A 27,291-nucleotide genomic window follows, 5' to 3' on the forward strand; every position below is an offset into this window, starting at 1 on the left:
CCGGGGTGGGGGTTGCCCGCTCTGGCGGATCAAAGCAACTTCGATATAACGCGGTTTGACCTATAACGCAGTAAGATTTTTTTGGCTCCCGAGGACTGCGTTATATCAGGGTAGAGGTGTATGAAGAACCTTGTTAATATCAGCCACCCCCTTGCGGGACACATCCCCTCGTCTCTGCTGCCAGGCCGCGTATGGCACTGGATCGATTGTTTGGGGGGAAGAAAATGGCACCCAGTGCGCCGTAGAAGATCTAGAAGTAGAGTCATCAGTGCTATTTTCCCCATATAGTTTCTTTAGGCAAGGGAGAGATTTCCCACTCCCTAACCCAGCCCAGGTTGCTGGGCATTTCCAACCATGTTAAAAGTTACAGTCTGGATCAATACAGTTTTAAAAGCCTACAGCCCTGTGGTGAGCAAAGAGTGAAGATGGAAGAGCATTCCCTTCTAAGTCAGGGAGAGATTGAAATGGCTGCAGGCGTGTTTTAAGGGGAATGTTATCACTGCTGCATTGCCACCGTTTGCCTGATAAGCCCACCGCATTGCACGAAACCGAGGCGTCTGTAATGCTCATTCCCTCCCTCCCCTGTGTTCCCCTCAGTGTCGTAAGGAAAGGAAATTAATATTTTTAACACCCGGTTTCACCCTCTGAAAGCGGAGACGTTAGACCAATTTCCATCACAGTATTTCAAGGCGCTTTTTGTGTGTGTGTGTGTGTTCTTCTTTGAAATCTAGATGAAGCTACACTGGAATTAATGAAGACACCTCGTTGCTCTCTCCCTGATCTTGCTGAGTCAGAGACCAGGAAGAAGCGGCACACTCAGGCTGTGACAAAGTGGAATAAAAGGAACTTATCTTGGAGGTAGGCCTTCATCTTTCACTATTTCAGTGTCACAATGAGGAATCGATCATAGACAGAGCTGAGTTAAATAAGGCTTGCAATGAGGTGGAACATGGCTGTGTTACAATGTGTTCTTTCGCACTCCCAGACCCCATCAAGCCAGGTTTTTAAACTATTTTTCGCACCTGCCCTACTTGCAGTCTCGATTCCCAGTCCTACAGCAAACTGCAGTCGCAAACCCATATCTGATAGGTCTGACCCAGTGAAGTAGCTGGGTTTCTTTAGCCAAGTTATGGCAGTTGGAGCTTATTTGTCTTGAATGCTTTGGGTTCCCGGCTTCCCTTTGTCAGACTCCAGCAGGTTTGGACCTGCGCGGATTCTCCTCCTGGTGGAGAGAGGAGGATGTATGAGCCTTTTTTGGACCCACAGATGATCTTTTCCCCACCCCTTTCTCTCCCTTTTTTAAAAACCATGTGTAACCCACTCAGTGTGGCATTGTGTCTTCCCTCGAGAGGTTGAGGAGCCTGCTATGGCCTTTGTTAATGGAGTCTTTTAGCCAAGGCACCGTTTAGATCCAGAAGTCCCAGGTTCGAGCTTTGCTGTTGATAACCCACCCTGGGGGCATGATATTACACGTATGGGATGCTGTTTACCTGTCTCCCCTGGTGGGGACTGGAAGCCTTGTGAGCCTTTTGGGACCCATGGATGATTTCTTTCTCTTTCCTCCCCCACCCACCTCCTATTCTCTCTCCCCCTCAAAGACTATGGATCATGCTGACTGTTCTTCAAACCATGACCAAAGAGAGCTGGATGCTGCTTTCTCTGGTCATTGATTTGCCTGTAAGGGGTTGCTGCAGAGTCAAACTAGCTGATCCTGCTATCCCAGAAACTCGAGGTCGCAGCTTGTAGAGAACTCCCTGTTAATAAGGTCCAAGCTGAAAGGCACCAAGCCAGATTTAAACTTTGAGTCCACACGTATTAGTGTAATCATTAGCTTTCTGGAGGAAGCCCATTCAGTAATAATGTACCTTGACCCAGCTACTGCAGTTGACAGGTGTTGAAACAGTGGCCTTAGGTGGAAAATTGCTTTATTTTTCAGCATTATCCAATGGGGATCTTATTTTGAGGGGTGATCTAAATAACTAGCATTTAGCTGTTAACTTCAGCATAAAAAGCTCGTGGAGAGATTCTAAGAATGGGACCCTAAGGTGTTGCTATTAATTAGTTCTTAGTGATCAAGTGAAGACCAGTGGGTGGAAGAGTGACCTCTTCTGGTTACCCAGTATAAGAGCCCAGAATCATTTGAGAGCTATCTGTTTAAGAGACTACCTTGCCCCTTAGCAGTTAAGATGAGTGCCTGGGATTCTCTTGATGTCTGTTCCAGACAAAGAAATTCTCTTTGAGATGAATCAGTGGAGCTTTCTGCCTCAGACATTCTGCCAGACTCTCAGGGCCAGACCCTCAGCTGGTGTAAATTATGGAGCTACACCAGAGGTTCTGACTCTGTTTGGTGACCTTCATGGCATGTACCAAAGCATCCTGGTACCATGAGTCACTAGCACTGGGTTAGAGTGGGGAATGTAGAGAGGCAGTGGGCCTAAGTCAACCATTCAGTTGACTTGACCTGTCTGGCACGTGTCCATTTCAGATTCATTATGAGGTTTTGTGATGCATGCGCAAAGGAGTCCATAAAAAGGTGTCACTGGGTGTGTGTCTTGAAATGGTTTAATGTTGGTGATATAAAACTTCCATCTCCTGGCAACTGGGTTAGACTTTTTCTCCTTCTTCTGCTCCTTTCCAGTGGTTTTATGTTCAACGGGGTTGTGTTTTAGGTTTGGAGGTTACCTGATCATGGGAGAAGCTATGGCCACACAGAAATGATTATGTGGTATTTATGCCCAACACTCAAGACTGGCATTAAAATTTACCAGCCCGGGCACAAAATTCACTTGCCTTTTAATGAAAATATGCTCACGCATCCAAAGAAATGGTGAGGCAGGATAAACAGGCCCGTGGGAGTTGTGCGAGGCTGCCCCACGGAGGTGCCTTTGGACTCCCCAGAAAGGGGCATCTGATATATTTTGTGATGATGGAAAAGCAAAGACATCAAGTTTAAATTGTGGAAACAAGATTTGAAGGTGATGCCGGTAAATCATGTCTCTATGTGATTTATTCTCTGGTCCCTCCCCAGGTGCCTCTGTGCAGCCAAACCCAAGCAGTTAGAGGTCTCAGAATAATGGGATAGGTGCTGCATACAACTGTAGGTCCGTACATATGCGTCCTTCCAAGATATAGCCCACATGGTAAATTTCCAGCAGAATAAGACACACAACTCACCCTATTTTCAACAAGATTTTGGCTGGAAAATGTAACCTTACATAGTTACCAAGACACTCAAAAAGTGTAATGCGATCAAGCTTGGAATGAAATAAGTTCGGGATTTATTTCTGATTTTTTCTGTTGAAATGACTTTAAAAACAATATTAACTGGAGCCCTGTTTCCCACAGGATAGCTCGTGTGGATCAGGCAGGGGAACTGGGGGTTGGTCTGTGGGGTAACAGTGCCCTCTGCTGGTGCTAGCCAAAGTTAATTCAAATGTCAATATGGCACAAGAGAGGATAATAGGGGTTCATCATAACTGATAGTAATTAGAGAAAGGAACAGCGTGTGTTATCATCTGCTGCCAGTTTCCTGAAGGATATTCCCCCCTGATTTTCAGCCTAAATGTCCCTTTGTTTAATATCATTTTATTACTTCCAGTTATACCTTTATTGAAGGACAACTCATATAGGGAATTTCCATAAGGAACTGCGATTGTTGCACTCTTCCCATAATGCGTTACGTTTCTATTGCACTTTGCACCAATGCTGCACGGTGAGTTAGTGATCAGTGATGAAAGGACTTGTACTAACTTAAAGGGACTACGTGGGCCCAAAGACTTAAAGGTGTTAACACGACTCTGTTACTGTCTAGCACTGAGCAGGGTGAAACAAGGTTTGAGGGCTGGTATACGCAGACCTTAGCTTGCTTAGTACCATGGCAAGCACACTGCCAAAGTTTGGAGATTTATGGGTTGGGATACGTGAAAGAAAAGGAGCTAAAGCACATTTTAAAGCCTTTAAAACTGAAATGGAATGATTATATAAAACAAACTTAACCAAAACCTATCAATGTTCTTTTTAAAAAAGCTAGCCTTTTACTGCACAGCCTTGCTTGGGGCGGGGAGAAGGGGGCGAGTTTTGTAGCTTAGTTCTGAGATGTGAAGGATGGTGTCATGACCCATGGGTCTCAAACCCAGGCCCATAAGACTGCTGAGAGCAGCCCCACTCCAACACTCCACCAAGCAGGCTGCTGAGACTAGCACTCCTCAGATACACGACACCCAACCCCAGTGGAAGGCTCTGCCCCGAGGTTTGGTTGGCAGAGTCCCAGAGTGGCTGATTGGCCCACTGGCCCTACTTAATCCAACAGCAGGCACAAGAAACCGAACTGGGTTGCACCATGCTGTGGACTGTGTGTGTCCTTGACTTGATGTCCTGGCCTCTGACCCGTGGTTCCCAACCTCCAGTTTGTCACCTGCCTCTGGTTCCCCCCTGGTGGTTCTGATCTCGTGTTTGTCTGCAGCTTCTGACCTGGTATCCTGACCCAGCCAACTCTTGACTCCTGTCTTGCAGCCTCTGGTTCTGACTACTAGGTCTGGCTACCCACCATCCAGCCATGACAGATGGTCACTTTCTCTGCTTTTGACAAACAGAAAAGTGTGAGGGGAGATAGTAAAGACGGGGAAATATGGTTTTTGTTGATATTCTTGAGGTCCTGGGTTGACAGGTCAGCTGCGACAGCAGTTGCTCTGGGTTCTGGCTCATCTCCCAGTCCGGGGTCTGGGACATTATCTGGCTGGTCTGGTCTCTCTCAGGCTGAGCAGAGCTGCATGGGCTGTCTTGTCTCATTGTGCTGGTGCCGTGTGGTAAGTCGTAACAAAAGAGAGATGGAGAGACACAGCATAGGAGGAAAAATAGTGGGGCAGAAAGGAATATGCAAGGGAAGGGGAGACAGAGCAGGATCTTGCGTATCTCTGGCTGGAGTCTTTGCTGGTGTGGTGCTGAGGTCTGGGCTTCATGGTAATACAGTGATTTCCGGGGTCCAAAGGCAAAGTCCCTGAAGTGGTGTGGTGGCCTGACAGCCTTCCTCCTCCTCCAGAAATCCCAGTCAGTCCTTGGCTCCTACTGAAAGAGACGTGATGAGCGGAATAGTCCAGCCTCTCATTATTTAGCCCACCAAGGAGGTCTAATTTTCAACACACCAGTTCATTGATTTCCAACCCCATGCTTCTCTTCATAGATTCCAAGGCCAGAGGAGATCATTGTGATCATCTGCTCTGCGCAGAATGTTCTTTCTTCTGTTTCCTGGGCATGATTGTCACACAGTCCATCAGTTATATCAGCAGGCCTCTTTGTTTGGACTAATTCTGTTTTTCTGTCTCCCTTTTGCACCTTCTTCCTTCAGCATTTATTGTGATGTGTTGTTTGAACATTTTGTAAACTTTTATTCACTTTCCCACAGCTGAGCTCACAATTAGGGTAAATTTGTAGACCTACTCCTTACAATAGGACTCTGAAATCCTCGACCCTGGTTATAATGCTGTGCACTTTGACAGCATCTTGTGACACTTCACAAGTATCCATTGATTAATCCCCAAACACTCCTGTGAGGTAGGCATTATTATCCCTATTAAACAGATGGGAAGACTGAGTCACAGACAGGGAATTGACTTGACCAAAGTGGCACGGCTGGGAATTGAATCTTGATCTCCCTGCTCAGCTCTGACCTTCCTTCTCTCTGGGTGTCAGTGATAACAAAACCATAGTGTTAAAACTTAATAAATGATGTCAAGTATCAGAGGGGTAGCCGTGTTAGTCTGGTTCTGTAGAAGCAGCAAAGAATCCTGTGGCACCTTATAGACTAACAGACGTTTTGCAGCATGAGCTTTCGTGGGTGAATACCCACTTCTTCGGATGAATCCGAAGAAGTGGGTATTCACCCACGAAAGCTCATGCTGCAAAACGTCTGTTAGTCTATAAGGTGCCACAGGATTCTTTGCTGCTTCAATAAATGATGTGTGGCCATGATTTTTATCCTCCTGTAAATACATAATCTCCACCTCCTATTAGCAGACAGCTATCGCAGGCAGTGCAATTCTGAGGGAATGTTGCACTTTTGGACTAATTAAAAGTTATTTTTTAAATTCAATTTTAAATATATTAAAATAGTTCTCCATGTCCACTGAAGGTAAGACAAGAAGCAATGGGCTTCATCTGCAGCAAGGGAAATTCTGGTTAGATATGAGGAAAAACTTTCTAACTGCAAGGGTAGTTAAGATCTGGAATAGGTTGTGGAATCCACATCACTGGAAATTGTTAAGAACGGGTCGGACCAACACCAGTCAGGGATGGTCTAATTTTGCTTGGTCCTGCCTCAGCGCAGGGGGCTGGACTTGGTGGCCTCTTGAGGTCCCTTCCAGCCCTGCATTTCTATGATTCTGCTCAGCTTTGGCTTCCTGTTCCGGGGGGACACCCAAGGAGAGCAGTAATCACCCGGAAACACACTGTTTGTTGCTTCTTCCCCTTTAAATACAGGGCACCTGACAGCAAAGAAAAGCCGCCCAAGCCCAGATCTATACATTTACCAGGCTTTAGCCTGTAGTAGCCGAAATGTCACCCCTACGTTGAACTCGTCCGATCTTTACTTAAGGAGAAGTCCCAGGCGCTGCATCATCAAAGCCGTGCAATCAGGATGCTTCTGACCAGAGCTATGACATCTATAGGAAAGCAGGGGACACATCACAGGGGGGAAAGTCAGAGCCCCCCTGGGTACCCAGAGTCTGAGCCTAATGAAACATCTTCGGAAGGGCTGGGTTAGGCTCGGATCACTTTCTGCTCAAACAGGAGCTGAAAGACGCGGCGCTTGTGGGCTTCTTTTTCTGAGAGATGATTGAACTGGTGGAAATGATCAAAGCCCCCAGCCTTCAAGCTGCTCCGTGGTGCTCTGCACAGGGGCCAGGGCTAAGCCGTGGTGAGCAGCCTGGCTAATCCGTGCTGTATGAAAAGAGACAGTTTTACCAGGGTTTGGGAATAGCCTGCAGCATGTTATTTAGGGGAGAGGGCTGGGGGGACGGAGTGTTCACTCTTAAAATTCAAAATGAAATAGGATTCTCATCTTCAAGATATCGCCATGACCTTTCACCTCTAACGGTGTCTGCCCCAGTTGCTGCTAGCCAGTGATAGTTAAGTCTGGGACTTGTGGAGACCCATAGTTTAGTATTCTTTGCATGCAATTGAATGCACACAGCAGGGTGCATAGTCTGCACAGGCTTCACCCAGTTGCATGTGCAGATGGCCATTTAGGCATATATCTGGTGACTTGCATGCACCGAACAGAGAGGGGTGGAAAGCCAGCTGAGAGGTGTGAAAGGAGAAGAGGGAGGCAGCTCATTACATGAAGAGGCTATTCCAGGAACAGGGGGCAACCTAAAACATCGTAGAATTGCCCAGGAAGTAGGACATAAAGGGGAAAGGAGAGAATGGAGCAGGAGATGGGGAGGAGGGAAGCGACATCGCCCAATGGGAAACAGAACAAGTGTGAGAGAGACTGGAACCTGGAGCAGGGCTGGCCCGGCGGGTTCTTTAGCAGTTTGGTGCAGTAGTAAAAGAAAGAGAAGCAGGCACTGGAAGTAAACAAGGCGGAGTCTGCCAGGAGTAAGCCCCGCCCCCACTGTCTCTCTCACACACCTGCCCACCAGCTCATGTCTCCATCAATAGCAGTTGTTGCCTCTCTTCTTTTCTCTCTCAACGTGCTGGTCTCCTTTAATGCACTTCGTTCAAAATCTCCTCTTTGCTGGGCCATGGCGTTCGAGGCAGCAGGGCCAGAGGCACAATCAAAGGAAGCCGCTACAAGCCCAGCAGCACAGTCCATTAATGTGCTACTTGTTCTCCTGAGTCTTCCTTGTTTTCTCATCCTGACTTTGTTGGCCGAGTTTTGAGCAAGCGCTGAACAGCTGCTGATTTCGCTGCAGCAGCAGTGGGGCACTCTCCAAGGGACGTGCAGATGCATAAGCCAGCTGCTCTGAAGTACCAAATAGAAAGGTGAGGCAGATGCCAGCAAGCTGGAGTGAGTTCTCAGAGGCTGCAGTGCTTTATAGACATCGCACGCCACAGGCAGCACCTGCACAGCCTATCGCTGCACTGTATGAACCCCGTGGAGCAGAGAGTACGTGCCTCTCATGGATGGGACTTCTGCAGGTGCTATAACTTACAAGGAGAAAGATCAGCTTCTGTGGCATGCTTGTCTGCTCTGTGAGATAGCAGTGAGTGAATGCTGGGACAAGGTTTGCAAAGAGCTGTAGTTCAAGTACAAACCCAAATCGCTCTTGGTTTCATCCAGTACAGCTCCTCCTTTCTCAGAATGAATCCAGGGAATCCAATCCCACTTGCCTGGGAAACAGGCGGTAACGTTTTATTTTACCAGTATCTTTTCCCTAGAATCAGTTATCTCCCGTGCTGCTGCTCATTCTGGAGCCAGAGGATGCCTTCTGGTCATCTATTTGTATTAAAGCAAAATAACAAAAGTGACACAGGGATGGTGTGAGGCTGAGATCACTAACCTTTGTGAGGGGCTATGAGATCCTTGGTTGAAAAGTCTATGGAAATGCAAAATATTGATAGCGGTAGTTTGCAGCACTATTGTGAAATATATTGTGTTTACCTCTCTGTACGCACATTGTCCAGCCAACGACCAGGTAGAACACAGTGGAATGAATGTGGCTTGTTGTGCTGCTGTTGCTAAGATGCAGAACTACCGGGGCATTGTACGCTCTACCGAGCATGACCTCTGGGCAGCTGGGAAAGTGTCATTTTCTAGTTTTAGACTATGAGCATATACAGTCTCAATTTACAAAAAACAAACCAACCCACCCAGAATCAATGCTTGTTTATCAGGCAATCCATAGTCTGTTATGTTTGGTGATTACCAACATTTAATTTATTTCTCTCTAGCTTCGGAGTTGCCCAACATGAAGGAGTGTTTCATTAAACAGGAATTGATTTTTCATACTGCACTAATATTCTTTCCCTTTCGCCTTCACATGAATAAAAGAACCCAGGCACCAAAATGATGATTAGAATGGACACCTCCTGACCTCAGGCAGAAATGTGTCAGTCACATTTGGATCTGTTTATTAACTGACTCAGAGACAGACTGACTAAGGGATGGACTGGCTGTGGCACTCTTCAGCTGTAGATCGCTGGTTCAGTTCTGGCCCATGCTACTAGCCCTTGGCAGGCTTTAGACTGAGAGGACTGTCTGGTGGCTCTTGTGAAATGAGTTAGTCGTGTCAGGCTGGCTCTGAGTGGACGTGTCTGCAGCGCACTGGCTGCCACCGTAGCAAATTGGCGTGAGCTGGCAGTATCGTCAGAGAGGCGAGACACACAGCATAGCCAAGGCCTTTAAAAGTGACTAGTGATGTGGGGTACCCAACTTGAAACACCTTAAAGAAGCCTGATTGTGCCAGAGGGCTGAGTACCCAACTTCTGAAAATCAGGCCCTTTCATGTGTCTCAAGTGAGGCATCCCCAAATCCCTGGTCGCTTCCGAAAATCTTGGTCAATGGGAGTTGAACGACCCTCCTGTCCCCGTCGGTGGACATATCTTGTCATCCTGGAGGCATGTGGGCCGCAGATGGAAGCAGCTACAGCCCCTCTGCAATGACTTCACCAATCTAGCCTCCTCATCTTATATTGTCCTTGGATCATTGTCTCTAATCTCTCCACCGCCCCACTACCCATTTCTAAGAAGGGCTGGAGATAGGCCAGAGCCTGTTCAGAGTTATTCAGTTGAATCAACAATGTACTAGTGCATAAATGTAGATGACCATGACTGTAAGAGCTTGTCTACACTGCCTAGCCTTGGCTGGTGTAGCTGTGCCAGCAGAGCCCCCTAGTGGAGATCCTGCATAAGATGGCAGAGAGAGCTTTTCTGCCAGCATGGCTATACTGTCTCCCCGAACGACTTTAGCTATGCCAGCAGAAGCACTCTTCTGTTCACATAGTTGTGTCTACATGGTTTTGGGTTTTTTTGCAGGTACAGATATGTCAACTAGAGGTTGTAATTCTTCAGTGGAGGTCCTGGCAGTTTCCCTAACGTAGCCCCCAGGTGAATAGGTATGATGGGAGTTGCCTGACATGCGCATTAGGATGCTAAATAGTTGCAAGGCAGGAGGAGAACTCAGCTCTCGTGGTGATTGTGACAGTAGAAGAAAGCCTTGCAAATGGATAATGAGTGGGAAAGCAAACCATCAGCTGAATGAAGGGGTGAATATTTACAACACAAAGCCCATTCGGAATTAATTCAGTGACTGCAAATGAATTTTTTAATTGGATCCTTAGAGTTGAGTACAAATGGATAATCTCCTAGTTCGGGAGCCTGTGCGTCCAGAAGATAAGAGATTTACTTGCATTGCCCAAAGTGAAATAGTGTAAGAGTTTGCAATGACCTGTCCCTGGCTATACTGTATGAGCCAGGGGTAGGCAACCTATGGCACGCATGCTGATGGCGGCACACAAGCTGACTTTCAGTGGCACTCACACTGCCCGGGTCCTGGTACTACCGGGGTCCTGGCCACTGGTCCTGGGGGCTCTGCATTTTAATTTAATTTTAAATAAAGCTTCTTAAACATTTTAAAAGCCTTATTTACTTTACATACAACAATAATTTAGTTATATATTATAGACTTATAGAAAGAGACCTTCTAAAAACATTAAAATGTATTACTGGCACGCGAAACCTTAAATTTGAGTGAATAAATGAAGATTTGGCACAGCACTTCTGAAAGGTTGCCGACCCCTGGTATGAGCACTAGGCTTACAGTGTTGGAATGATATTTGTCCCAGCTGTTGTTCCATTCGGTTAAAATTTGAGTTTGCCTCTCATGTCCCCAGGTGTAATATCCCATTTGTATTTAGCATCACTTCTCTCCTGCCCTGTATGCTTACATTACTGTCACACATCACAAGGCATTTCTGTGTGGTAGCTTTCAGCTTGAAGGACTGTCAAGAGGCTGTTACCGGCAAGAATCCTAATAAAATACAGCGTGTTTAGAGCAGGCAAACCTATTCCCTGACTTGTTTGTTTTAAATTGGGATGTAATGGCACATGTCTGTAAGGTTCCTTTTCATTCCCCCCACCCCCATGAGAATACACAATATTTTTTCTGTAGGACAGCAGTAGCCAAGGAAACCCTAAGATTGCCCGGCTGTAAAAGTAGCAGTGGATAATAAAACTCATTCCGCAAGGAATCCCCACCAGTTCATGAAGAAAATCCTATTGTTAATGAATCACTAACCCTAATAATTAAAGGGGCCGTGTGGGTTAGTGAAGAGGGGCACTGAACTGGGAGTCAGGAGACCTGGGTTCAAGTTCTGCCAGTAACCTGCTGTGTGACCGTGAGCAAGTCACTTCACTGCGCTCTGCTCCCACTATTTGTCAGGTACATTTTTCAAAAGGGCCTAAGTGACTTAGGTGCTTTTGAAAATGATACTTAGGCTCCTAAGGCATCTAGGCATTTATGAAAATGTTACCCATCTCGTCTTTTAGACTTTAAGTTCCTTAGGGCAGTGACTGTCATTAACTTCCCCATTGATTTACATGGAGCAGCTTGCAGGATTGGGGTATGTGTATGGTTCTTGGGCGAGGGTGACCAGATGTGGCATTTTAATCGCTAATAACGTGTGTGCCTGCACATAGCTATTTATTCAACTCCCATTGGAAGTGAGAGGGGACTGGCTAGGCCAGTGGCCTGTTGCAGGAAGGAAAACCCCCATGTCCCTTCCTAGCTGGACGAAGGAATAGCTGGAATTTACACAATCGCGCCAGTTTTACATGGTTCCACCAATGTACTGTAAATTGGTGACTGATCAATTATTCACTGTCCCAGCCCCTAGGGTTTGGAACCTGCTCTCCCTAGGTAGCTGTCCCTGGCAGCCTCTTCCCACTATTAGCAACAGGCTGAAAACACATCAGCTCTTCTGTTCATGAGTTTATACCATACCCATCACGGCAGGATCTCTGTGAGAGGTGAATTTTAATCTTACCCCTGTGTTTATACTGTGCAATGGTTTAATAGTGGACGCGGTTCTTTGGCCTGTGTTTATACAAGAGCTCAGGCTAGAGGATTGTGACGATCCCTTCTGGCTTGAAAAATCTATGAGTCTATGAATATTAAATGTTTGTTTTTCTTTCTTGCCCTGACTGCTTTAATTGTTTGTGCAGCTCCCTGGGTGCCTTGGTCGGTGTGCTGGTACCCTAGAGATAAAATCACTATTATTATTGGAGGGCAGAACGTGTCAAAACATTTCCAGCAGAATGATTTTTCCCTTGGACAGTACTGGTTCGATGAAACTTTTGCGCAAAGTATCAATATAGATTAAATTTGACCCCCAAAAATCAAGGCATCTTGTTTCAGTAAGAGCAAAGCATTTCATTTCAACATCATTTCAGATTTTATATTTTGTTAAATTGATTGTATTCTACATTTTTTTTTTTTTGGTTTTGCAGGAAATTTCGGAATTTTCACTTTTGTTCTGCTTTGGGATGAAAGGAAATTTTGCAATGTTCTGCAGAACCGAAATATTGAGTTTGACCAGCTCTACCAAGGGCTATCTGTGAAACACGGCCCCTTGCAGAGTAGTGTTCATTCTTGTATTTTCCATAGGATGTATCTACTGGAGGGGGTAGGGGGAGGGGACGACACAAATTCACACTAAGTTTCCCAGGTCTGACATTCCACCTACAGGTGGGAGAACCAACAATAGAGCTTTGTGTTTGTCAGTGATTGCCAAGCTATGGTCCATGGACCACCAGTCATCTACAGAGCCCTTTCTGGTGGTTTGTAGAATAGACTAAGGATTTGGGAACTAAGAGGAGGATGAGTCCTGGAGAGGATCATGAAACGATCGGCAGAATGAAAGAGCTGGACAGCCACTGATATTGATTGTTATTTTCATATCTTTGGTTTCTCTTTTCTATCCCAGAGTCCGCACCTTCCCCAAAGAATCCCACCTGGGCCATGACACGGTCCGCGCCCTCATGTACTATGCCCTGAAGATCTGGAGTGACATTACCCCGTTGAATTTCCACGAGGTGGCGGGTAACAACGCTGACATACAGATAGACTTCTCCAAAGCGGACCACAATGATGGGTATCCCTTTGACGGGCCTGGCGGAACGGTAGCACACGCTTTCTTCCCCGGAGACCATCATACCGCAGGAGACACTCATTTCGATGATGATGAATATTGGACCTTCCGATCATCAGGTACGTCAGAGTAAGAGAGTGGGAGCAGAACTCATGAACTCCCAGACCCTCCCTTTGTAAGTATTTATGTCTCTGTTATGGGCATCCTTTGGGTTTGGGGGTCCTGTGTACATCCCTCAGGGCCCCAGAGACCTCTGTTCGCTCCCTTATGTCCCCAAAGGCCAGTAACTTGTTTGTCCATCCATGGGTCCAAGTCAGGGAGGAAACTGTGGTAGTATTCTCATTTCTCCTCATAATCCCTCACTTGCCACACCTATATAACCCAGAGTTCCCATCTGCCAGTCCCACAATCCCTGTCTCGCCCCACCCTGCTGCTCTCTGCCATGGGGTCTCTGAACTAGTAAGTGATGAGGTTGGTTGGGCTGCCTTTGAGTTCACAGGACTCCTGAATCCTGCTCCGTGGAGGCTTCAGTGGCAAAGCTGTGAGTTCTGTGGCACCAGTGCTGGCATGCAGAGAACACAGCTGCAATTCAAGCCCTGCTTCCACTAGGGTGACCAGATGTCCCGATTTTATAGGGACAGACCCGCTATTTGGGGCTTTGTCTTATATAGGCGCTTATTACCCCCACCCCCGTCCCGATTTCTTCACACTTGCTGTCTGGTCACCCTAGCTTCCACCCAGTGAGATTTGCAGGGATCTGCTTGCAAAGCCCATCAGCAGCACTCCTACACTATGGAAGAATGAGGAGTAAATAGGAGCCCACTGAAAAATAGCCCTTGCCCACTCACTTCCCCCCTCTGCCTTCCAGTCCTGCTCTCCCAGACAGACTTTGCCTTCAGGTTCACGCCTGCTCTTCCGCTCCCGGCCCCACTAAATGACCAGGGACTTGGATCTCCTCTACTTACTGTCGTCAATGTGCATTTGTGCAAAGTAGACATAAAATGTCACCTGGTCAGAAGGTTGCTTTTCCACCTACTGTGCACAGGTGTCCCCTCCTCTTCCCCCTGCACACTTTTTTGCACTTTACTCCAAACAATTTGTTCACCGGTCTCTTCCTCTTGCCCTGCCCATGCTCAGACTGGGTCATAAAGGCAGCCCTGGGGACACATACACCGACATCCTCCCAATGCACTTGAGCCCCCGGATAAGCTGTGCTGCAAGCTGCGGTGGCGTGGGCAGTTACTGCGGAACCCTTTCGTGCTTTTTCGTAAGGGGAACTGGGCAAACAGCTGAGATTTCAAGACGGCTAGTCAGGCAGGACCATCTGCTGCCTGCATTAGCCACAGGGTGCAGAACCTGATCCGGAACAGCCTCGTCATGTCTGACTCCGCTGCTATACATCTGCTAATAAAGGCAACCTGTGTGGAGCCTGTGACTGTATCTCGTGACAATGAACCTGGGACCCTCCAGTGTCCCTGTCCCAGTACTGAACAAAATCCTTACATTGGCCTTATCTATGCAGGGGCCTCAGAGCTTCAGGGCCGTGCTACGCTAGGTGCAATGCCAAGGCCAACAGTGCAGCGGGTGGGGATATCCAGCTGGCAGCAACACCAGCTCTGGCAGATAGGGCAGTGCTGGCAGTGTGGTATCTGTCAGCTGATGGATATCCCCATCCGCTCACTGTTAGAATTAGACGCAGGTACTTTGGCCCAATGCTGTAGCGAAAGCACTTCCTGTCTGTAAATGTGTAGACCACTGAGGGCCGTCTGATCAGAGACTGCCTCTCCCAGGGAGCTGCCCGCTGATCTCCCATAGACTCTGAGTCTCCGGCTCCAACCATTCGACCTCAGTCCCTCACACTGACACACACGTGCTGAATGCCCACCACTGCCCAAAGTGTGATGAGCACGCAGTGTTATTTTGATGCTGATGATGACTTTATTTTCAGATGCCCATGGGATGGACCTGTTTGCTGTGGCAGTCCATGAGTTTGGCCACGCTATCGGCTTGACTCACATCTCTGCCTTAGAGTCTATCATGAGACCCTATTACCAGGGACCGGTGGGGGATCCCCTGAAGTATGACCTGCCTTACGAAGACAAAGTCAGAATCTGGCAACTGTATGGTTAGTTCATGCCCCCGTGAGTGGGTTTATGCTTCACTTCATCAGCAATGGCTCGCAAAGTCAGCTCTTCTCCGGGATGCACTGTCTAGCTATTGGTGGTGGTGTGCCCTCTAATGCTTCCTTGTCTTTATTCCTAGGAGTCAGGGATTCTGTGTCCCCAACAGCCAAGCCTGAAGTAACCAAAACTGACGACCACCCTGTTCTGCCAGAGCTGCCAGAGAACCGCTCCACTGTGCAGTAAGCAGAAGTGCCACCAATGTCCTTGTGAAGAGTCACCTGAAGCCTGGGTGTCTTCTCAGACCATGGGGTGGATACTTCCCTTCAGCTGTGGTTGAAGCAGGGAGTTAAAGCCAGAAGAAGTGGGCAGAGGGGTGACTCCAATACATGTCCCCTCCCCGCCCAAATCATGGCTAGTTACCAACCATGGGGTTGGGGATTTTCAGATTGGGAAGGGGGAGGGAACCAAAGGAGCGATTTCTACATACAGGGCTCACTCTCATGGGGACCCACTAGATTTCTGAGTGTAGATTCTGAGTCCAACTCTAGAACAGCCTTGTTTGCTTGCTCGGGGTAGATGTGTGAAGTGCAGTGGCTCCTAGCAAGAACCTTTGAAGAATCGTGTGCGGTGCTTTCCCCAAAAGGTGCTAATTCTTCCAGCCTGGGAACCACTGAGGTCCAGTTATTCTGGCCACTGGTGTCCTGTTTGCATTCTTTGTTATTACCAATCTCTGTGTAATGTGCGTCCAGAAGAGTTAAAAGTGGCCCAAGGATAAAACCAGTGTGGGTAAGAAGCTTAATGAGATGTTAATCCAGGACTAGAACATAAATAAGGAATTCAGGGTGTGCTGGGGAATTTTGTAGAAAAGGGAAAAGTGCTGCTTATTAAGGAAAAAGCACAAGATGAATGTCATTCTTCCTGGGTATCCAAACTCTCACCTATGCTTGCGTGTGTGTGGTATTTTTATTTAAAGAGCTGGCTAATTGGCAAAGGCCCAGATCCACAAAGGTAATTCTGCCCCTAACATCCATTGATTTAATGTAAGTTACCCTTTTGGATTTGGGCCAAAGCTTATATTTCATTTTGGATTTTCAGAAAGTGCTGAGCACCGACCATCTGAGAACTGGGGTCCTTTACTTTTGCTCTAGTTGGGTACCCAAAGTCGCTAGTCACACGTGAAAATCTAGGCTTTATTGTGTGTATTTCAAACAAGAGTATCCATGGGGTGGATCCAAATTTGGTCTACTGTGTGTAAAAATATCTTCATGACGTTTTTAATTAAATGAAACCGTTTATTTTATGTATGAAGCATTTCTCTTCAATGTTGGCATCAACACTGGGAGAATCAGATCGTGAAACTCACTGGAAAGAGTATGAAATTGACAAGTCTAGTTTCACACTCTTAAATTGGGGGAAGAGCAGAGCTGTAATGGAAATAACATCAGGGTGAAAAGTCAATTAGACTTTTAAAATTCTTTAATTTTAACGACTGAAGATGTTGCTAAGAACTCAGGCAGAGGTTGTTTTAAAAATATATGGGGCCAGATGCTCAACTGGCGTAAATCAGCATAAATCCATTGACTTCCATGGGGATACACTGAGTTTATAGCAGCTGAGGCTCTAACACAGGATTTTAACTTTGACAAGTGTCTCTTGAATAATGAATAGGCAGAGGAATAGATAATCTATGAGGCAAGACAGCTCTGGGCAGCATATCAGGGGCACGGAAACCTTCTCTCTGCTGGTAAAATCCACTCAGAATTCATGAATTACGATTATGCAGTTGATGCAACCCAGCATGGCCTCAGGGGCTTAGTTATATTTGGAGGGTCCCTTGGATAACTGAAGTGGCATCTTTAGATTTCTGCTTTGTTCCTTAGAAGCAGGGTGATCATTGGAAGCATGCAAGGATATTCTTTTTTTTTTTTTTTTTACCATGAGGATGAGCAAGAGGCTTTCCTGGGAACGGCCTTTCTATGGAGAGTTTCCTGAATGCTGGTAGGGCTGTCAGACTGTGGGGATATGGGGACAATGCTTTATTTAGGATGTGCCCTGCAATGGCATAATTCCATCAATTTACTGACCTGGGTCAGAATCGTGCGGTGGGCTTTTCCTGATAAAGCCCCCGAAAGGTAGGGTGAAAAGTATGAAAGCACGAGGAGGTTCATGCTGAGAGATTTCATCCTCCTCACAGTGTGGGTGGGCTGGGTGCTGTATTAGTCATGTTGACTTAGATACCCTCTGCAAAGCTGTCATCATAATGGGCTCGCAGATTCCGTCTCTCCTGGCATTTAAAGCAAATCCCATGTAATGTTTTGTGTGCATGTGTGCGTGCCATCCTCTAGTGATTGAACCACAGAGAGGATAAGGGACCTACTACTACCAGTGAAGGGAATTTTCCTTCAGGTCAAGTAGTAGAGGTCTATGTTTTCGGAGCTGAAAGACAAGGGTTCTAATCCCAACTCCTCTGGGGCAGGTGTTTTATTTAGCTAGTAACGATGGTGTCAGAAACCCAAAGATTTGTTACATTTCTAGTGGCACAATTGTATCAGTTGCGTTTGTTGCTGTGATGCTTTGAAAGAAGGGAGCTGGTTCTTCCCCTTGGCCACACAGCACTGTATCACTAAGGTGAAGTCTGTTTTATAGAGTCAAAGGGTGCTCAGATACCAGGGTGAAGCCTTGGTTGGGCTCAGACATGTGGCTGGTGTATTATGTAGGGATTGAGAAGTTGAGAAGGACAGTGCCAGCAGTCTGATATGAAGTTCTTCTAAAAGCAAATTAATTAAAAAATTGGAGATATACCTATCTCCTAGAACTGGAAGGGACCTTAACAGGTCATTGAGTCCAGCCCCCTGCCTTCACTAGCAGGACCAAGTACTGATTTTTGCCTCAGATCCCTAAGTGGCCCCCTCAAGGATTAAACTCACAACCCTGGGTTTAGCAGGCCAATGCTCAAACCACTGAGCTATCCCTCCCCCCAATTAGATTCATGCTTCCCTGTCATGAAGAGCAGCTGATCTGTATACGGTTCACAAATCCTTTCTTTGCTCTCTATCAATCATTGTACAAGGGCTTTGTTACTCTTTAAATTCTTCATACCCCCCGTGGCCCCACCTTGTTAAAACAGGATCTCAGCCAGGCCAGTCACTATCTGGGCATTCACCATCTGGACCCCCGACCCCCTTTGTTTGGTTTCTGTTACTCTCTCATGGTGCGGCTGTGACCCCCAGCAGCTCAGAGTCTACGTCCAGAGTTCCTGGTTGCTGAAGTCACTCTTGTCAGCCTGGGTGCTTTTTGTTCAGCGAGTATCTTGCAGTACCCGGGTAGGGGGCCCAGGTGGGCTCTCAGACACACCCCGGTGAAGCTGGAGTAATAGCTTTGCCTGCACTGGAGTTCCTCTGGCTTTCCAGAGGGGCTACAGAGAGCAGAATCTAGCTCCCCGTCTCCTTGGCTCTTGGTGATGATCTCACGTAGAAAGGGAGGGTTGTGTCTGCCATGGATTCGTTTTGTAGAGAAAACGGTCTTAAAGCTACCGTTTGTCCAGGAAAGCTTTTCAGAGCCTCTGCCTTGGAAAATCCCCTGTGCACAAGGCTGGGTTCACAGCAGGGCTGATTTGGGGGTGGGAGCAGGGACCCGCCAAGCATTAGGCCTCTGTGACCTTCTGCATCATTCCTAGTTATAGCCATGTCCCATTGAACCCCTCCATCTCGACAGCCCAGGGCTGCAGATCCCAGGTCTGTGTGCACTGGGGAATTGTCTTCAGCCAGATGAGCCAGTGCAGTGAGTGGGAGGGGAATTGCTGCTTGCCTGGGGGAGCAGTGCCCAGTCCTGGGAAGCTGGAGAGCCCTGCTCCTGGCTGCAGGGGTGGGGCTGCCACTCACATGAGTGCTGTCTTTCTGCAGGCTCAGAAGAGATGTGCCCAACAGGTGCAACACTCACTTTGACGCTGTGGCTCAGATCAGAGGCGAGGCTTTCTTCTTCAAAGGTAAGCAGCTGCTTTCCTTGTAACTGCTTAGGTGACCTTTGCCAAGCCGAAGCTGCACGTAACTCTGCATTATACAGCTGGACTCCATTCATGCAAACTGTTCAGTCTACTCTTCTCTTTGAACCTGGTCTCCAGGAGAGGGATAGCTTTGCCAAGACGTCCGGGGCATGGAGTCAGGGTATTGGTTGCAGCATTAGGTTCACATCCAGTAGTATTGGGTTTGCTCCAGAGCTGCCTGCCAGGGCTTGATTCTCATTCACACTGAGGCCACTTTACACCGTTGGGGCAGCATAAAGGACTCTCAGAACTTTAAGACCCTCTACCTACACCCACCTTCTGGCCCTGCTGGAGCAGTATAAAGAGGCCTTGGTGTAAATGAGATCCGTTAGGATCACCACCTGGCTCGAAACTAGTAGGATAGACATGTTTTTCAAAAAGGATGCAGCAGACGTAGACGAGACCTAGAGACGGGCGTTGGTGACAATGAAACATGTAGAGACTTCCAGATGAGCTTTTGTCGTTCACAGGTGCTTAAAAAAGCCTCCTCCCCCCCACCCAAAAGACAGAAGTTTTGCCGTGGCAAGTGGCTGTGTAAACGGCTCGTTGTCGGCAGGACACTCTCCTGTCGACAACGCAAACCCCGCTCATAGGGAGCAGAAGTATTTTGTCCACAAAAGGGCTGACAAGCAGCATTTACACTGCCTGACTTTTAGTGACACGGCCGTGTAGACAAAGCCTAAACGAGGCCTGCTTGTTTTAGTGAGGAGGTGAATGAGGGTCGTGATAGAGGTATACACAATAGTGAACGGTAAATCAGGCACTTCTGCTTACCCAAGAACGAAGGGGAAATCCGGTGGAGTTAAGAGACAATAAATTTAAACTGACTCATAATTAAACTATGGAATTCACTGCTGCTAGACGCTAAAGAGGCAAAGAATTGAATAGGATTCTAATGAATGATTAGGAATGTATGTAAACTGTAAGAACATCTGCAGTTACACTCATTGGGTGGTAAGGCCCTCAGGACTTCAGCCAATCACCGACTGCCTGGAGCTCAGAAGAAACTTCCATTTCCTTCCCCCTTCATCCTGCCCCCAGTCATGTTTTTGCATAATTGCCCATTATGGGGGTTTTGCACTTTGCTCTGAACCAGCTCTCAGTGGCCACTGTTAGAGACAGGATATCATCAATGTCTGCTATGCCACTATTTGCGCTGTTCAACCAGACTCTCCAGGATTTCAAAGTGCCGAACTGAAACTGGCATTTGCAGTATCAAAGTACAAATCTGGGTCCATCTGAGGATTGAGAGAACAGCCGCAGATCACTCTGACTTTTGTCCTGAATGCCTTCAACTTCCCTTTCCGCCCACGCATCACGTTCCTGGTTCCACATGCTGTGCATGCACCATCATCCAAAGACGACAACAGATGCACAAAATTACAGTACCATCTGGTTCCATGTTTACTGAACAGTTGCTGACAGTGTATCTCCAGGGGTGACAGGCTGTCTAAGAAAATCCTGCCAGTGCCTCCTCAGCTGTACAGAGTCCTTCTCTGCCTGGTCTCCTGGGGGTTTCTTTGCCTTTGAGGTGGAAAGGTCCCCGACTGAGGCCACTGTGATGCAATGCTTCTTCGGCAACCATTTGTCCAGAACTGACTCAACTGATCTCCTAGGGGAGAAGAAAGGCATCTCCTCATTGAGATGATAAACAGAAACCAGGAGAGTTTACAGCATCTCCATTGAAACATGTCACTACCAGGTGGAAGGAGGGAGGGCATCCAAAGAGGGAATGAACAAAAGCATTTGAAGATGCCTGTGTCGCTGAGGCAGCACAAAGCAGAAGATTATGTTCACACCGTGGGGCACTCTCTCTGCAGACGTCTTTTTCTTTCTCACTCCTGCACACAGTTGCTGGCTCCAACAAGGCAGCAAGGAAGAAAGGGAGGTAGGAGAGGAGAACTAGAACAAAAAACCAAAAGAGAAATCCTCCTCATGGTTTGTTTCTGGCATATATTTGTCATGTGTGTGTTTCTTCTGGCGAAGCAAGGGCAGATTTAAAGGGCCAGATCCTTGGCTGGTAGAAATCTGTATAGCTCCATTGGCATCAATTAGCCAGGTCCTCAGCTGGTGTAAATCTCCATAGCTTCAGTGACGTCAATAAGCAGGTCTGGGTAAACTGGCATAACTCCATTGATTTCAATTTACCTTAGCTCAGGATCTGGCTCAAAAGCTATAGATTGGACTGAGGTAATTAATTATCACCTCTTGTTGGGCGGTTCCCAATTCTGAGGCAACAACTTGTCAGAACCGCATACAGAATGCCACCAAACAGTCATGTGAAACCTGAAGTAACACCACATAGGGGGCAGGTTTCTATGCAGTCCCTCCAACTGGTGCAGTTCAAATGCAGAGTGCATCGTCAGTTACCCAGCGTTCCTGTGGACTTTAATGGAATTGCAGAGTTCAGGACTTCTGAAAATCAGACCACTTCGATGTAGGACCCTCACTTTAGGCAGCCCAAGTTTTAACCTTTGGCCCACCTATATAGTGTGTACAGAATGTTGCCAGAGGCATCCAGCGTGCGGAGAGCATTTCACAGCTGGAATCAAAACCACCAAGCATCAGAAAAAGCAGAATCCCTTCACTCACATGAATGGGGACTTACCACGATCTCTATGAATTGAGGGAGGTCAGGAAGGTCCATCTTAACCTTGGTTTTCATGCTTACATTTCAATCTGCCAGGCTTGGGCTGGTCTTACATCAGGCTCTCTCACCATAAATGAAATCATTTCACTCTGTACGCTAATGACCGTTCTTGCCCAGGATGGCCTGGGGATAGTCAGAGTCAGTGCGGTGCTTCTGCAGGCAGACCTGGCCACGGTGAGGTGATAACATGAGCTTCGTGGGCAAATGGGAGCCATTGTATTCAGAATTCACTGCTACCTAAATTGCTACGTTTCTGATGCTCCCGATGGCCTCTTGGAAATCATCTTATTCCTGACTTTGAATTCAGATTGAAAACTGGCTTCTTGCAGCCGCGCACCTGCTGAGTGCATCAATAGGGAAAGAGAGCTGCTAAATAATACAAAGTGGTGGGGTTTCTCCCGTTATGTCAAATTAGCACCGAGTGCTTTTAACTTTCGATGCATTCCTATTAACAAAGCAATTATGCCAACCATATTTCTTCTGAAAACGGTGAAACTCTGGCATATTCCAGTGCAAGCCTAATTTGAGATGCAAAGAACATCTTTATTTAATTACATGTGTTTCCATAAATGTACAACAGCCACACAGTTTGAATACTAGATTTGTAATGATCTTAAAAGAATTTGTAATTACTGCCTTTCCTAACAGTTGAATGTATTATTCAGACATAGATTTCAGTCATATAGAGCAAATAGGCAAAATGCAGCAGAAGAATAAGTATGTGATATAAATCCTTATAATTGTAATTAAAAAATCCCCACGCTGCAGATGTTTAAGTGTTGGAGTTTTGCCTCCTGCATTATTAGGCTAAGATCCAATTTCCATAAAATTTTGAAAGTTGGTGTCACAGTCTGCCTGCTCTGTAGAAATGTTGTTGAATGTCTTGAATACAAATCTGAAAAAACGTCTTGGACCTTGCTCATTTCCCAAGGGGATCCCTGCTATGCTGAAATGGATATGCATAACCTCACAACAATAGCTTCTTGGGAATGGGGTTACTAGAGAGGAGACTGAGGGGAGATAGGGTAGGTAATCAGCCTGCTTCCTCCAGCTCAGAACTCACGCTATAGAGATCCCAGGGGCACATGCATTCATGGAATGTGCTGCAAAACCACAGAAATTCAGGTGGAGAGTTCCAAACGTGCCTAAGGGAATTAAGTACCTAACTCCCATTGAATGGGATTTGGTAATGTAACTGCCTGATGCACCTTTGAATATCCCAGCCTTAAACATGTTCCCCTTCCAGCAAACATTGGTTGGGACGGGAAGGGAAGATCAATGTGATTTCTTGCTGAGCCCCAGTTCCTAGGGCGCAGCTTCGCTGAGGTCGCTGGAGCTGTGCCCTTTTACACCCGCAGAGAATTTGTCTCGTTGTAACATTTTGGGTGAGAAGGAGGCCACCTTCTCAATATGTCTTGGAATGGCGCACAATATACATCAGTTGTGCCTCCTTTTCAGCTCTTCCTTTCTTTCTCTGTATTTTTTCTTTATTCCTCTCACTCCTCCGTTCCTACCCCTTTATAAAAGCAACTGGATTTCAGATCACCTCTTCCTAGTACACAATATGGGTTGGTTGAAGAGGGATGTGCAAAATATTCAAACACTTGGAGGTCAGGGTCATGGCAGAGCAGCAGACAGTCGTAGTCACTGTTTGCTAAAGCAATTGGCGGTGTGGGGAGAGGGAAAAGCTCCAGATACTTCTGTCTCTTCAGAGACTCTCACTTGTTGGGCTAGTCTGTGGTCTGATCTAGCCTGGTTTTAGCTGCCTTTGTACTCTTTGTCTCAGGTGCTCAGTTGCTGGGTAGTACTGATGCTGGTACTGATGCTGAGGCAGCATATTCGGCCCTGGAGGGAAGGAGAGGAAATATCTCCTGTCTCCCTGCAGAATGTTCTCTGGGGCAGCATGGATGCTCTTAGTAAAAGATTCATTTATCAGACAGAAGGACGGTGACTGTAATGCAGAGTCTGGAAGTGGATTTTTCCTTATGGCTCAGTGTCGGGGATATGGGAGCCATCCAAGGGATGGAGAATAAAAGAAAGCAAGTCGTTTCATAGTTTCCACCTTATGTACTTTGTTTTCTACTATCTCCTGACTCCAACCCACAGCTTTTTCCTCCTAGCAAACGGGTGTTATGGCGTGATTCATTAATGTTCAATCTGTATTCATCTAGGCAAGTACTTCTGGAGACTGACTCGCAATAAACACTTGGTCTCCCTCCAGCCAGCTCAGATCCACCGTTTCTGGAGGGGTCTCCCCCTCAACATGGACAGTGTGGACGCGGTGTACGAGAGAACCAATGACCACAAGATCGTGTTCTTCAAAGGTAAAAGCAAAAACATTGTTAAAGGGACCACGCATCTCTTGCTAGTATCTGTGGCTTTAGTATCTAGTAGCTTTAAACTCCCACTAGTCCTGCAGGCAAGGAGGAACTTGGTGTCTTTCAATGGAATTTGCCATGCTGGACAAATAAGCCTCAGTGTGGCAGATGAAATGTGAGGGTCCCAAGCAGGGGCGGCTCCAGGCACCAGCGCAGCAAGCATGTGCCTGGGGTGGCAAGCCACGGGGGGTGGTGTGCCGGTCGCTGTGAGAGTGGCAGTGAGGCAGCCTTCTGCGGCATGCCTGTGGGAGGTCTGCCGGTCCCGCGGTTTTGGCGGTAATTCAGCGGTGGTACGCAAAGGCGCGGGATCAGCAGATCACCCGCAGGAACGCCAACGAATCCATGTGACTGGCAGACCTCCCGCAGAAACGCCACCGAATCCGCGTGACCAGCAGACCTCCTGCAGAAACGCCGCCGAAGGCTGCCTGACTGCCATGCTTGGGGCAGCAAAGAACATAGAGCTGCCCCCGGACCCAAGTGTGTCTGCTGAGGTGTTCCACTGAGCTCCTGGGTCATAAACTGCCATGAACCCACCATTACAAGGCTAATACATATTAGGCTGCTATTAGAGCCACTCAAAAAGCAACAATTATGTTTGGTTTTTAAAAAAAAATGAAAAAAAATCACTTTCTCAAATAGGACCAGCTGGAGTAGCAAACTGCTTTTTTTTCCTTAAACAAGTGCTACAATTCTTAGAATCATAGAATATCAGGATTGAAAGATCTCAGGAGGTCATCTAGTCCAACCCCTTGCTCAAAGCAGGACCAATCCCCAACTAAATCATCCCAGCCAGGGCTTTGTCAAGCCTGACCTTAAAAACTCCTAAGGAAGGAGATTCCACCACCTCCCTAGGTAACCCATTCCAGTGCCTCACCACCCTACTAGTGAAAACGTTTTTCCTAATATCCAACCTAAACCTCCCTGACTGCAACTTGAGACCATTACTCCTTGTTCTGTCATCTGCCACCACTGAGAACAGTCTAGATCCATCCTCTTTGGAACCCCCTTTCAGGTAGTTGAAAGCAGCTATCAAATCCCCCCTCATTCTTCTCTTCTGCTGACTAAATAATCCCAGTTCCCTCAGCCTCTCCTCATAAGTCATGTGCTCCAGCCCCCGCATATTCTTTTTCTTTCCCTTTATACTTAATTGAATGAAGATGGATTTTTAATTCTTCTGTCCTAACAGGGCCTACCCTGAGCATCTTGCATGTGAAACATTCAGTGTTGTTGGAGGCACTTGGAGGAATTTGCTGGCTGTGTGCATCAGGTTATAGTAGCTAAGCTGTAGAAGGGCCCTACGAGTAGTGTTAGCTAAGGGGAGAGCTCTTTCAGCTCAAAGAGTTTGGGAGTTGAAGAGCCAGGATTCTAGCCCTGGTCCCCAGTTGTGTGTGATTTAGCTGAGAACCGTTTCTGTCTGCAGTGCACCGATTCATTACAGTAATTCAGTAAACGATGTTCCACCTTAGTGACTAGGCATTAGGTTCGGTTCACATTTCTGAAGTGTCCTCCATGGAAGAACTAAATGTACCTCAGGCCCGTTCATTCCAGGTATTATGCCTGCTGCCAGTAGTTGCTCTGTTAGTTTGAATTTAACTAATTAGCAGTTTCCCACACTCAAAACTGTGGCTGTGTCTCCATTGTGTAATTACTGCACCCAGCACTGAAACTGGGTCTGTGATGCTTTTAGAGAGCTGGTCTACTGGATAACTCGAAAAGGAGCAGCTGTGCTAAGCTTCTCTCAGTTGGAAATTGCTTTTTGCGTCTCTAATGTCCCACTTTGCGTGTGGTAAATTATTGATTTCGGAAGTGCTGAATCGTAGAGGTGAGGTTGCAGAAATGGATTATCCTCCATAATGGGTCCCACACACACTTCTGCACCCATTAAAGCTTTTAAGGCCTCCCACATACTGCCGAAGCATTATTTTCTCAGATGGAGAAATCCAAAATGGCTGCCATGGACTCCACAAGGACCCTGCCAAACCACACAGCTATTGAAAGAACAATATCAGAGAGGCAAACAATCCATAGGTCCAATTATAGATCCTGGGCCAGATTCACTCCTTTGAGCGCAGGGCTTGCAGTTTGTACCCTCTGTGCACATAGGAGCAGCTGCACTAGAGCATGGTCTGTATGGATTCCCCTGTGGGAGAGCAGCCAAACACTATGGTAATGGAGGCCGTATAAGTACCCAAGATAGATAGATCTCTCGAGACGCCATGTGCCCTTCCTACCACATGTGCAGGTCTTTCAAATCCAACTGAATGAATGCACAGAAACTTGGGGGTGTCGCCTACAAAGTGGTGCGTACGTGCGTTAGTGTTAAAAGTTGAATTACAGACAGAACTTCTCCATTGGCCCTCGAAAGCTCTGTGTGGCTTTTTATTTCTAACAGTTATTGTGTGGAAATCAAAGGGGATGACGGGGTGGGAAATTAAATGGCATAACCGCAGATGACTAGCCTCAGACTATACAGCAGAATCAACATGTCTGTGTCCTGGGACCTAATGCCCCCAGCCGCAAAATAGCAAAGGCTGGCTGTATCCAAGTGGCAGTTTGACACAAACAGCATTTTCCACAAGAAGCAGATTCCTCAGCAGGTTGTTGTTTTTGTAGTTCCCTTTCTGGAGTGCCGTGAAATCGAATCTAGGGATTGTCACAGCAGCAGATCATGGAGTGTCACCTGAAGCAGAATTGATATTTCTACCTGCCTATTTCCTCTCCGCAGGAGACAGATACTGGGTGTTCAAAGACAATAACGTGGAGGAAGGATACCCTCGGCCAATATCGGATTTTGGCTTGCCGCCGGGAGGCATCGACGCTGCTTTTTCCTGGGCCCACAATGACAAGACTTATTTCTTTAAGGACAGTCTCTACTGGCGCTATGATGACCATGAGCGGAGGATGGATCCCGGCTATCCTTCCGAGACCACTTTGTGGAAGGGCATTCCAAGCACGTTAGATGACGCAATGAGATGGTCAGATGGTGAGTCAGTGCTAGCTTAGCAGAGTTCGG

At 47.0% G+C, this 27,291-nt stretch overlaps 1 protein-coding gene across 2 annotated transcripts in view; it reads left to right on the forward strand.

The window, feature by feature from the left end:
- Window positions 1–27,291, forward strand: part of MMP17 (matrix metallopeptidase 17) — a 110,815-nt gene that overhangs the window by 81,338 nt on the left and 2,186 nt on the right. For both annotated transcript variants that reach the window (XM_039504439.1, XM_039504440.1), the window contains exons 3-9: window positions 732–858; window positions 12,921–13,204; window positions 15,034–15,210; window positions 15,348–15,447; window positions 19,111–19,193; window positions 24,072–24,224; window positions 27,004–27,261. In XM_039504439.1, coding sequence (XP_039360373.1) covers window positions 732–858; window positions 12,921–13,204; window positions 15,034–15,210; window positions 15,348–15,447; window positions 19,111–19,193; window positions 24,072–24,224; window positions 27,004–27,261 — 1,182 coding nt within the window. The remainder of the gene's footprint in view (window positions 1–731; window positions 859–12,920; window positions 13,205–15,033; window positions 15,211–15,347; window positions 15,448–19,110; window positions 19,194–24,071; window positions 24,225–27,003; window positions 27,262–27,291) is intronic.

The sequence above is a fragment of the Mauremys reevesii genome, linkage group 18 (genome assembly GCF_016161935.1).
Source record: "Mauremys reevesii isolate NIE-2019 linkage group 18, ASM1616193v1, whole genome shotgun sequence".
NCBI lineage: Eukaryota > Metazoa > Chordata > Testudines > Geoemydidae > Mauremys > Mauremys reevesii.